Raw genomic sequence first — 12,173 nt, forward strand, 5'->3', positions numbered from 1 at the left:
CTAGTGCTATGTAATTTCCTGCAAGAAAATTCCCAAACAGATCTCAGATCATGTATCAGAAAGTACTGCTATATGTGTCTACATTCCCTGGCATAAGTCTTTATACCTTTGGGATCTTAATAGTTAATCTACCTGAGCGAATAGGAAGGAGCATTTTTACTTTCAATAAAGTTTGATTCCTGGAGGCAGATCTTTTTTCAGCGAGTGTCAGATAATTTGAAGGTTAGGGTGAGGCAGGAAACCACGACACGCCTTTGTTGGGACTTGTATAAGAGCACGGGAATAGAAAAGCAAAAGAAGGGCGAGAATAAAACAGGAGAAATAAAGAAGAGGTGAACATTTTTGGATGATCGCTCAGGTTCCACACACCTTTGGAAGGACATGATATAAAGTGCAGGTGGCAAATTTTTGGTAGAAAGGAAGCAGTTGAGGAGAAAAAAAAGATTTTCATTTCAGTAACCAAAGCACTCCAGGTAAGTTATATTACTAGGCAGAAAAAGGTATCCTTTATTTTCTGTCTTCCAGATTCCTTTAAGAACAAGGCTTACTTTTCAGGCAGGATAAAGCAGGTGTTACATTTTTCTATGGGGAATACAATATAAAAACAAGTTTGCTTAAGGGCTGGATCATTGTGGGTTTCTGTTTGTCAGTGAATACTACTCATTTGAAGTGAGTGTCCAGTGAAAGGAGTTTACCTGCTGGGAGAAATGAAATATGAAGCCAAGTTATGGGTACATTGTTAATGTGTTTTGTGAAACGACCGCAAAATCCATAAAGTTTAGCTGAATTTCTCTGTTACATAAGGGTACCAGCATGGTGAAATGCAGATCATCTGTTGGCTGTTTTTAAAAGTGAGTAGAGCTGGAATATGCTGGAGGAGTAATGATTGTAAATTGGAGCTTCAGATGTTGGATGCAGGGTGTAATATTAAGGAATAAATCTCTAGTCGTGAGAATGCCTAGAACTGCTTCTGAGTGAAAGTTTGTGTTGCCATGGACAAACTGCTTTGGCTCAAAGAAGTGAGTTTGTTATCAGCAGTGACTCATTGATCGTGTATTTTGTGCTGTATTTTTGTCATAAAAGATTATGAGGTGTTTTGGTCACAGTAAGTCAGAAGAGTGTGATTTGAGAATCAGTTTGAATCCTTTCTAGAGCAAGTCCAGCAGTTTGACCATAGTGGCATAAATAGATAGATTTACCTTTTCCTGTCTTTAGACTGACTTGAGTGACTTTAGAGAAGGTACTTTTCCATGACTAGTTGCTTCATGTGTGAAATGGTGACAGCAGATCTGTCGAATTCTGCAAACATTTCTTTCATTAATACCAGATTGTTTGTCTCCTTTTCTGTGCCAGAGCCAAGAAGTTTGTGCAGATCAGAATGGCCTATTTCTTTTTGAGTAGCACAGTTAAGTAGAGATGGCAAAAGCATATTTTTGGAAGGAAAGGTGTCTGGCAGAGCAGAGTAAAGCCTGGGTAGTGCTGTTTTTTGTGCTCTGAGATGTGAGCACATATTGGTGTCAAAAAAGCTGGGACAGGCTGCAGGCAGGGCAAATTTAGTTCGTACAGCATGTCCAAGCTTTGGCTGGGCATCTAACCTGCTTCCCTGTCTTTCGCATCATTTCAACCTAGAAAATGAGCAGATTTGGAAGAATGGTTTGGTTTATTCAATTCTGAATGTGTTGGTTTTGATAAAATGACTTGATGAAAGTAACAGCTTTTAGAGCAGAACAAGATCAGATTCCCAGTATGTGGGATCGAAAGAGATAAGGGGTCATTTTTTAACCAGTTCTTTTAGTTCCAGGCCAGTGGCAGCTGAAAGGTTTGGTTAAGAGGAAGGGGCACCTAAAAGACAAGTGATATGGTGGGAGGCATAGTCAGTGGTATCATTTGGAGACATCTGCTGTGTCAGAGTATTTATGATCAAAAGGTTCTGCTGACATTAAATATTATTAATCTCAGCACCTGCAGGTGCCTCTTTCTCCTAATGGAATGTCTCACAGCAGGAGCCTCTGGAGAGAGCAGAGAGCTAAAAGGTTGTGCTGTGAGTACAACGGCATTGTGAGATGAAAACTGGGAGATCATTTTGGAGGGATCAAAGTATCTGAAATATGCTTGCTTTTATTTTTCCACCAAAGGACACCTTTCCACTCCCCTTTGAAAGATATCAGTAATAAACTTTATTACCATTGCATACAATACCTAGATTCTAAAATGATAAGAGGGGATTCAATGTCCTGTCTCAGAACGGCTTTAGTGTCCTTGCCAGTGTTGCACTGCAGTGAAGTGGAACAGGGGATACAAGAGTTAGCCTGCATTGTCAGGCTTTTGTGGAAAGCACAGAACTGAGCTGGGCAGTTTTTAGTATCCTGCTTTCAATGCTGTACAGAGAAGAAGCAGCCTGCACAAGTGTGGCAATGCCACGCCTCTCCTGGTTCTGAGTGCCAATAATGGCTGCAAGTTCTCGGTTTCTGTGGGTACCACAAACACACTACAGCCCCTGGGTTATGTAGAAGGGGCCATAGTGTTGCTGTCTTACGTTCCTGCACTGTTTGAGTGACCCCACTTCACAAGTTGCTGCTTGTTGCTCCAAGATGACTGCAAGTGACTTCTCTGATTCAACAGCGCTGTTGCTGTGCCACAGACATAGCCCACAGCTATGCCTTTGTGACTGCAGATAGGAGCCTGGGAGATGAGTCAGGCCTGGCAGGTCATGGAAATGCAGTACAGTCAGTCTGCTGGCATCCATGTGCCAAGCACATATGCAAAGGTGCTGTATGCTGGGGCTGGACTGTGGCATGCATGACTCCAAAGATGGACTTTAACCTTTTTTTTTTTTTTCATAATTGATATCACAGCAAGATATTTCCCTTTCTCAAGGAAGGGCGAAGATGCAGAAGATGCATTCACTCCATGGTGGTTCTAGCCTCTTCCACCACTTCACAAGTTGCTGCTTGTTGCTCCAAGATGACTGCAAGTGACTTCTCTGATTCAACAGCGCTGTTGCTGTGCCACAGACATAGCCCACAGCTATGCCTTTGTGACTGCAGATAGGAGCCTGGGAGATGAGTCAGGCCTGGCAGGTCATGGAAATGCAGTACAGTCAGTCTGCTGGCATCCATGTGCCAAGCACATATGCAAAGGTGCTGTATGCTGGGGCTGGACTGTGGCATGCATGACTCCAAAGATGGACTTTAACCTTTTTTTTTTTTTTCATAATTGATATCACAGCAAGATATTTCCCTTTCTCAAGGAAGGGCGAAGATGCAGAAGATGCATTCACTCCATGGTGGTTCTAGCCTCTTCCAGCACCCATAACCAGCACCACCTCCCAATAGCAGAGAGAAGGTGGAGTTCTACAAAGCCGTAGGAAAGCAGTTTCCAAATACAATTTGTGCTCCTAGCCAAAATCATTGATAAAGCCAACAGTGCTGACATCTAGACAGCAGCTTCCAGCATCTGGTTTTAGGGAGAGAGCTTGAAAGATGCTTCCACTGTTGATGCAGTAAGGAAGAGTTGCAGAGATAATGCCTTTTCCTGGAGTGAATGACCAGAAACCCTTCTGTTGCAGGGGACTGTTACCCTGCGGGAGGAGGAACTCTCCTAATGCATGTAGCTCAAGCCTTGAATGTGTGTTGGGATCAACACCCTGAAAATCCCTTGGAAATCCCTAATGTTAGGGATTGTAAGCATTGTTAAGCATTGTAAGGGTTGAACAGCATCCTGCTGCCACCAGGTTGTGTAAGGACTTGGATGTGGCCTCAGGTGCTCCACTTACAGAGCTGTTAGACAAGTTCAGGGTCAGCAGTGCAGAGTGAGGGCTGTGGGCACTGTGGTGTTCTCTGCAAGGTGCAGATGAGTCTCTCATGGGGGGCTGAAGTGGCTTGCCTGGCACTGTGCCTTCTCCACTCAAATTGTTCCCGTGCAGCTCTGGGAATAGCAGGAGCTGGTTAAGGACAGAATTAAGCTGAATGTTGGATATTCCTGCAGATTCTCTGCTGCATCTTGCCTTGTGTCAGTGTGTATGCCTGGGCAATACAAGTGTAACATCAAGAGGGCTGCAGTTTACAGAAGAGTAAAAGGAATCATGAAGATCAAACTCAAATTTAACAGAACTAGGGGACATGGTCTTGGGTTCTGCATCATGGTCTTGGGTTTAAAGCTGGGCTTTAAAACTTGGAAGGGATTTTGCCCAAAGTTTTTTTTAGACACAACCTCTAAAATGTGTTGGTTTTGGTACAGCTGGGCCTTCAGTTTAAAGGAAGAGACTTCAAATCCAGTGATAAGTTTTGGCCTATGGTGAGCTTGTGTGTAAATTGAAACCTCTTCCTTCTCATTGTTTGTGGCTGCACAAGATGAGATGTTATCTTAGTAAGACTAGGAGTGAGCAATTGTGTGATTCCTTCTGACAGAAATGTTTTCTCTTCTAGATGATGTCTCTTTTTCACAGTCATGTTTTTTGTGGTATTCCTGCCTTGGCAGACAGTCATACCTAGGGAAGAGATTATAATTTTGACTAGAGAGTGGTCCAAGTAATGAAAAAGAATGCACACAGCATTCACAGCATCAATTCCACCACTGTGTAGACTGACCTGAGCTGGCATTAAAGTAGATTAGATTCCAAAGCCACAGACAGGGTCTCCAAACTGTTGCTGCACTACCTGTAAAACAAGGTAAAGAACTTCCTACTTTAAATGTCTTGCTGTCAAAAATAGCTAGTTCAAAAGTACCTCTGGTGTTTTTTCTGCTTTGCACTACTACTGCACTATTAATGCACTATTACTGTTAGCAGAGCAGCAGTATACCTGCTGAGGTTTTTCTGGCAGTACTGGCAGGGTGCAGGGAGCTTACTCCTGCAGCTTTGCCTGCTCAGTTAATCCTGCACTGTTGAGTCTTGCCCAGAACAGATGTGTGGGAGTAGTGTTTTGATCCACTGGTTTTCATCAAACCTTTATAAGGGCGCAGCTGGAGACCGTAATATAGTGTAGGCTGGTTATAAATCCAGGTCTAACCTCCATCACTGAGTGGATTTGCTTCAAGTGCCTCTATCTCACCTGTTGGCTTTACAGCCCTTCCTGGTGTTTCAGCTCTGCTGCCTTGTGCAGCATCCAGTGTTGTAGGTGGCAGTCCATCTGTAGTAATCACATGGCTCTGGAAGGGCTCTGTAAACTCACTGGCACAGACATCTTCCAGGCAGTCTAGTCCCCATCCAAAGTGAGCAAAGTGGTGGGATTTGTGGGGAGCTGTTGTCATTTCTTACTCTTCACAGAGCTCTGAGTGCAGTCCCTCTGTTTTCCTTGCAGGTGGCAATGATATGGATTCTGTAACAAAGAAAACGAGGCAAGATGGATCAGAAGTTACTGAAAGACGTAAGGAGGAAATTTTTAATTTTTATATCACACCCAAAAATCCCAGAAGTGAATGGCCATTTCTGTAAGGGATTAAATGCTGACCAGAGGTCCAGAACTAAATTCTGCTTCTGGCCCTGGAGTCTGTGTTGAAGTCAGAATAAGGAACAGAATGGGCCAAGATCAGACATTTAGAGATGTGTATCATGACCTGATTGTTTAACCAGATGATTGCCCTGTGGTAGCATTTCTAACCAGTAGTGCAGACATTGGGATGCTGCTCCTTCTTCTAGTATCAATGCCCTGGGTGGCCTAGAAATTGTCAGGTGGCTTTGTGTAAAACTGGTTAATTTTCTACTGACCTTATGAGAATTAACAAGTATGGGCTTTGCTGTTACAGCAATGGCTGTGGTTCAGAGGTGCCCAGAAATTTTACAGGGATCTCGTACAGAAAATAATCTTTCATGGCAGTAATGTTCTTATTCAGAGCTAGAAAGACCAGCAAAGAAACACAGCATTGTGTGATAATGAGCCTACAGCTACAGCCCTAGGCAGTGTTGTCTTAAGGGACTTTTATTTAAATGAGTCAATCTTCTTTGAACAAGTCATGCTTTTGCATGGAGAATAGGTAGAACATTGATCCAGTTTGGCTATATTAACATGCCATTAATTCTACACCTTTTCTTCCCTCAGTTATTACAGAGACTGTAACCACAAGACTGACATCCTTGCCACCCAGTAAGTAATTCTCAGTCATTGCATTGCTTCTGCTTGGTGTTCTGTGCTTCTCCATGCTATTTACTTGTCTGCATTATTTCCATTATTTCCATAAATCCCTGGTTGAAGCAGATCTCAGTGCATAAAGATCTGCACCCAAAGGAATGCAATTTTCAGAAATGCCTTTCTCCCAAAACACTTGTTACTGGAGAGGAGTAGTATTTGAGGACCTGTCTGGTTATTGTCAGAAACAAAACCACATTGTCTACTAAGGCTAGAAGACCAGACTCTGCAAAGATTTAAGTCCAGATATAGAGTGTCCAATAGTGATTGTCTGTTGGGAGCAAGGACCAAAAGTGATGAGTCTGCAGGTTCCACTGCTGGGGCTGCAGTGCATTAGTTCCCTGTCATCTTACCCAATCGGCAACAGCGAGTGAATCTTTTCAGTAATATCAAAGGTCACAGGACATTTCTACCTCTGCAGAGAAGTACAAGCTCCAAAGAGGGAAGAATCCTCCACACTCTTTATCCCACCATATCCTTAATTAGTTTCCTGCAGCTGAGTTGGCAAGGAATTGCATTATCATCTCATTTATGATGAGGGTTAACAGGAATATCCTTCAGTCTGTGTATGAAGCAAAACTTGACTACGAACCTGCTGGCTGTGGGGTGTGAATGCTTGTCTGCTCTGCCAAGACACTCCCCTGTACCTCTGGTCTCCCACCAGATATGAAGCTGTACTTGTAATTGAGTGTGTGGACAACTTTGGGTCCCTCTTGCCTTCTCTTGCAGTGTTCTTGCTCTTCCTATCTCCTGCCTGGAGAGCATGTCTCATTTTGTTCTCACCTCTTTCAGAAGGAGGGAGCAGCAGTGGGCTCAAAACATCCTCCCATACTGGAGGGAGTGGTGTGGAAAAGCGGTCGTACACCCATGGAAGCAGCTATGTGACCTCAAGTAAGGAAGGAAAGCATTGCCCAGTAGGAAACAGAGAGCAAAGGCAGCAGAAATGGGCTGAGGAGATTCAAGGCAGGGAAGTAGGGTGAGCCAGGGGTAAAGAAAACAGGAGATATGAAAGTAGAAGTGCCAAATGCATACATAAAGCAAAGATATTCCTTCCCTAAAACTGGGTTTAAGAATGGGCGAGTAAATGGCAAAATCCCATTTCCACAGGGAAAACTTAATTTCAGGAGAACAACAAAAAATGTCATTCCTACTGTTTTTAAGAAGTCATTCAGAAACTGAATTTCCCTTCTTTCAGTTTTTCCAAATCACAGTCTTTCTGACAATTTTTGTTCTAAAGACAGTTTTGATTAATCTTTTTGTTGATCTTGCTGAGGATAGAATATTATTAAAGAAATTCCTAAAAATGTTTGTGTGCCCATGGCTTTAGCACTTTGAACACTGCCAGATTTTCTGGATGTGCTAAATCATCGTGTACTGCCTGCTCTGTAAAACCATTTCTTTAACAGCATTCTTTGCACAGCTGTTAGATTGTCATAGCAAAGGCTTCTAAAGACTAAGATTCCTAGCCAGGTACATGGCACACTTCTCTGTCCCCAGAGGGGCTGACTGTACAACTCTCCTTATGGAAAACATTCTCTGTGCTCCAAGGGAGCTGACAAACCAAAGGGAGTGAAGTGCACTTTGGAAGCTCAAGGGGAGAGTTAGCCGTGTCAAAGAGATCTGACAGACACCTGCCTGCCAGTTCAAGGGCAGAGTGTGGAATCACTTTGTCTCAGGGCACAAGTGAAGTAACTCCACTGCAGATGTTAGTCTAATTGTCTGGACTGGCATCAGTGTGAGAACTGAATCCAGTCCTGCAAACTCAGAGGACCGTGCAGGATTACCATCTTCTTTTTTTCAGTATGTGGAAAAAGAGAAAATAACCTGAACTTCAGAGATACTGAGCTCTTGAAGTTTCAGAGAGCATTCTGCAGTCTCTTCTTCCCCATTTTCTTGCAGAATGCTTCTAACAGAGGCCTACTTGGCACAGTAGTTCTTTGTGCTGAATTAAACGGAAAAGTTACAGAACAAAACAGGTCCTTATAGAGGGAAAGTTGGCATGAAAATACTGTTGAGATCAAAAGGACACTTTTTGTAGGGATGGGTAAACAATCCCTTTGTGCTGCAGCCTGATCATACTCCAGCATTAGATTTTGTGCAAGAGTATGAACACAGGAATTATGGCTTGCCTTAGTTCTTTCTCCACAACCCTGATGTGAATTAGGAGGGAAATTGTTTCTTCTGTCTACATATAACAGCTACTAATAACGTCCAGACTGTCTTGGGCCTGACACACACCTCAATCACTTCTCCAGAAAAGGGACTAAGTGGGAGTGTGGATAGCTGCTTTATGGGACTCGTCTCTGCTTTCCATTATCTCATAATCTTGGTGCATCCTTCAGCACTTTGAATTTGGTTTAACAATCTCCCAGTTTTTGTAGCCTATGTCATGTAACACTTGAGTTAACAAATGAATCTATATCCTAACCAAAACTCAGCATCATCCAGAGCTAAATTTGTTCCTGCTCAGGGGAGATGGTTCTCTATTACCCTAGGCCAGAACCTGGTTTCATACAAATCATTGACAGGATTTGTTTTGAAATAAATACACAATTATACGCAGTGATAACCAATACTCCTCTCTGCCCTGAATGCTGAGGACAACCAGAGTTACACCCTGATATTGTTCTTGTCCATCTCTTCTTGTGAAACACCAGTGCAAATTTGTCCAGCTCAGAACATAGTAACATAAAGCACCCAGGGCATCCAGAGTGTACTGCCAGGACTTATCTTCCATTTACTGAGGATGTTTTGTTTTGGCCATAGGTGGAAGTGGTAGATTGAATTCAACATCATCATCCTCCAGCTACAGACAAGCTCAGTCTCCCAGCTCTACTCTCACCAAATCACCTGGCTCAACATTTGAAAGAAAAACCTATGTCAACCGCCATGCAACATATGAAGGTATCACAGAGCATGCCAACCATCAGGGACATAATTTAATGATTAAGTCCTATTTATCCTAAGAGTAATGCTCATTCTTAAAAGGCGTTGTGGCATGTACTTGTTGAAAGACATTAGCAGCTCTTTCATGTGAAACCTGAATAGCTCTTTTTTTTAATGGAAATGTTTTCTGCCCACTGAGATTAAATAGTTGCCAGGAAGACATTTTTTGAAAGCTTTTAATGATCTTGTACAAACTAATAATGAACATCTTTCTGTTCTTTGCAGGGAGCTCCAGTGCCAACTCTTCTCCAGAGTTTCCCAGAAAAGATTTTGGTACGTCCTTTTTAGAGCTGCTCCTCTGAACGTTATGGCAAGGTCATGTGAGTTGATGACCATAAGGGCTTTTTGCACATTTCTGTGTCCTGCTCTACCTATGCTACCTCTGTATTGGGCCGTCATGCAGCTCCTTCCGAGGAGTTATTTGGGATTTACATTAACAGCTGAAAGTCAGGTCTCTAGCTGATCATATTCAAACAGAGGGTGGATTCTGTGTATCTGCTACTCTCAGCTGCTTTTTTGATGCTCCCTGTATGATGTGGGAAAGGGACAGGAGAAGACAGACATGGGATACTTCATAGCATTCCCTTCACCCTTCCAGAGTAGCTCAGAGGACAGCTGCAAGCAAGAAAGTCCAGACTCTTAGGATTTTGAGTCATTGCTGGATATACTTTTCCAGTAGTTCATTTCTAGAGTTCATCAAGTACCTATGGAAAAATGAAGTGGCTATCAAGTGACATATTTACACTAAACATTGTCAGCAGGTATTGTCTTGCCCTGTCCAAACTCTGAGCTGCTGAGTTTACTCAGTGAAGGTAGTGAAACATTATGATCAGGTCACCTTTTGGCTCATAGAGGAGGCAGGGTTTCACAATATCCAGCACTGGTCAGTAGGGTCAACAGGCCTCTTAACTTCCTTTTTGCCATTTGAAATGTGACATCACCATCTACAAACAACATTTCTCTGTATAAAAAGAAACAGCATCTGGTCCAGAAAGACTAAAGGGGCTGCTGACTCTTTAAAATACCTTATGGTCTAAAGGGGGCACACTGAGCAAGGTCAGTGTGCTGATTTTCAGAGGTGTCACAGGCAGTAAAGACTAATACAGCTTTTCTCTCATTACTGTTCACAGCATCTGCCTCTACAAGAGGGAGAAGCCAAAGTCGAGGTGAGTGATGCTGTTCTTTGAGAAGCCTCCTTTTTTCAGTTCAGCATAATTCAGGTGTGTTAAATAGACCTATTCTTTAGCTGCAATCCACCAGTGTAAGTGTAGAGCAGTCAGATGAGGTACATGGATCTGCACCACTTCAGATGCGAACCATGAATCTGTAAGCAGTTGTTTAAACAAGCTTGGTGTAAAAATTGACCTTAGTGAACATCATGGTAGTTCAGACTGTGTCAGAAAGGAAGATATTCTTGGAAACCTGAATGTCTGAAAACATGGTCTTCATCTTGTCTGTTCACTACCATAACCTTAGTCCATCCATGCTCTGGGACCAGCCTCTGACATATTTACAGTAATTGTATTCATGCTTCTCCTACTGTGATCTGTCTTGCAAACCATAAAGCCATACCCTGAAATAATCTCATGCTGATAGTAAAGAGATGGTGAGGAAATTGCAGACTTACTGTGGTCTGTAGCCAGCTCACTGTAAAGCTCTGCATTGTTTAAATCATTCAGCTCTTCTAATAATTTATTAACAGTGTTGGGGAAAGAAGGATTATCTTGGTCTCAAGAATGTAGTATCCGTTTCCAGTTGCTTGAAAAGGAAACTATAATGTCACTTTATTCGAGTTAATTTTAGCAGTGGGTATAAATCACAGCATGGTCTTGCACAGTCCTCCTGGAGAGTGTCACATTCCCAATTATTCTGCCTCAGATCATCACAGTCTCCTCTAGCACACTACATACCTGAACTCCCAGCAGAACTAGGCCATGCATAATAAAGTAGACACCAGAGAATCAGGTCCAGCTTCTCATATTACTTCAGAAAATAATTCCAATCCATCATCATCTCCACATGAATGCCAAGACAGTATTTCTTTCCTAGTGCATGCACTGTCAGATTTCATAATGAAGAGCATGTATCACATGTTCTGGCTGACCACTTTGCTTGTGGGAGGCAAGTTTAAAGGCCTACCCCAGCCAAATCACATTATCTGTGTAGCTTCTTGTGCTGGACAGTAAAGGTCCAGTAAAAGTAAGGCAATAGCATTGGGTACCTGTTGAGAATGTTGGCTGAAAACTAGGCTGGTTACATTCAGTGAGCCGAAAGAGAAGTCAGTAAGTAGCAAGACACTGAATCATACAGCCCACTGTAGAGATGTCAGTTGTACCCAAGAAGTAGAAGGGAATTTGTGTATTTAGTAAACTTCTTTTGGCTTGCTAATTTTTTTGTTCAGAGGGAAAATAAAAATAATATTTGTGATGAGTGGAAACATCAGTGTGATTGAGGACTGCATAGTTAGGCCTTCTGTATATCTGACAGTAGCAGCATTATTGAGTGAAATATAATTCCCTGGAATTTAAAGCAACAAAATGTGACCCCAAAATAAAAAGTCACCCGAGCCCATTTGCTACCAATTTGCATGGGCCATGAGTACTGCTCAGATTAGGCAGTCAGACAGCAAGGTGGAACACAGACAGCAAGAAGGAAGGAATTCACTTCAGCCTAAGGTTTCATTCCCAGCCCAGGGCACAAATGAATCTCTCTCCATATTCATGATCAACTTTTTATCTTCCCAGAGAGTGAAATACGAGTCCGACTGCAGAGTGCATCTCCCTCTGGCAGATGTAAGTTGTTCCAGGGGTATTAGGGATAAGGTAGAGGGTGTTGCTGCTAGGGTTATGTCTTTTCCTGTTAAAAACATTAATTTGAGTCCCCTTTCTGGACGAGGAAGTATGCTGTGGGTTAGGTGGTGCTCTTGCAAATATGTAAAATGGTACTTAGTCCCAGAAACATCCTCTAGAGCTTTGTCATGAAGTGGCCCCCCCAGAAAGTAACAACTTCATAGACATGCAGATAAATTCCACTGAATTATTTAGATCCAGAGCAAGATTACAGATCAATGAAACACTGGCTTTTGGGTGACTTTGGACACTT

At 42.6% G+C, this 12,173-nt stretch overlaps 1 protein-coding gene across 1 annotated transcript in view; it reads left to right on the forward strand.

Moving 5' to 3' along the window:
- Nucleotides 1-278: 278 nt before the first annotated feature.
- Nucleotides 279-12,173, forward strand: part of COL17A1 (collagen type XVII alpha 1 chain) — a 38,021-nt gene continuing 26,126 nt past the window's right edge. The window contains exons 1-8 of the mRNA XM_031064072.1: nucleotides 279-473; nucleotides 5,301-5,366; nucleotides 6,039-6,083; nucleotides 6,918-7,016; nucleotides 8,892-9,029; nucleotides 9,297-9,344; nucleotides 10,202-10,237; nucleotides 11,816-11,863. Of these exons, the coding sequence (XP_030919932.1) occupies nucleotides 5,312-5,366; nucleotides 6,039-6,083; nucleotides 6,918-7,016; nucleotides 8,892-9,029; nucleotides 9,297-9,344; nucleotides 10,202-10,237; nucleotides 11,816-11,863 (469 nt within the window). The 5' untranslated portion in view covers nucleotides 279-473; nucleotides 5,301-5,311. The remainder of the gene's footprint in view (nucleotides 474-5,300; nucleotides 5,367-6,038; nucleotides 6,084-6,917; nucleotides 7,017-8,891; nucleotides 9,030-9,296; nucleotides 9,345-10,201; nucleotides 10,238-11,815; nucleotides 11,864-12,173) is intronic.

Source organism: Geospiza fortis, unplaced genomic scaffold (assembly GCF_000277835.1).
Source record: "Geospiza fortis unplaced genomic scaffold, GeoFor_1.0 scaffold130, whole genome shotgun sequence".
Lineage (NCBI taxonomy): Eukaryota > Metazoa > Chordata > Aves > Passeriformes > Thraupidae > Geospiza > Geospiza fortis.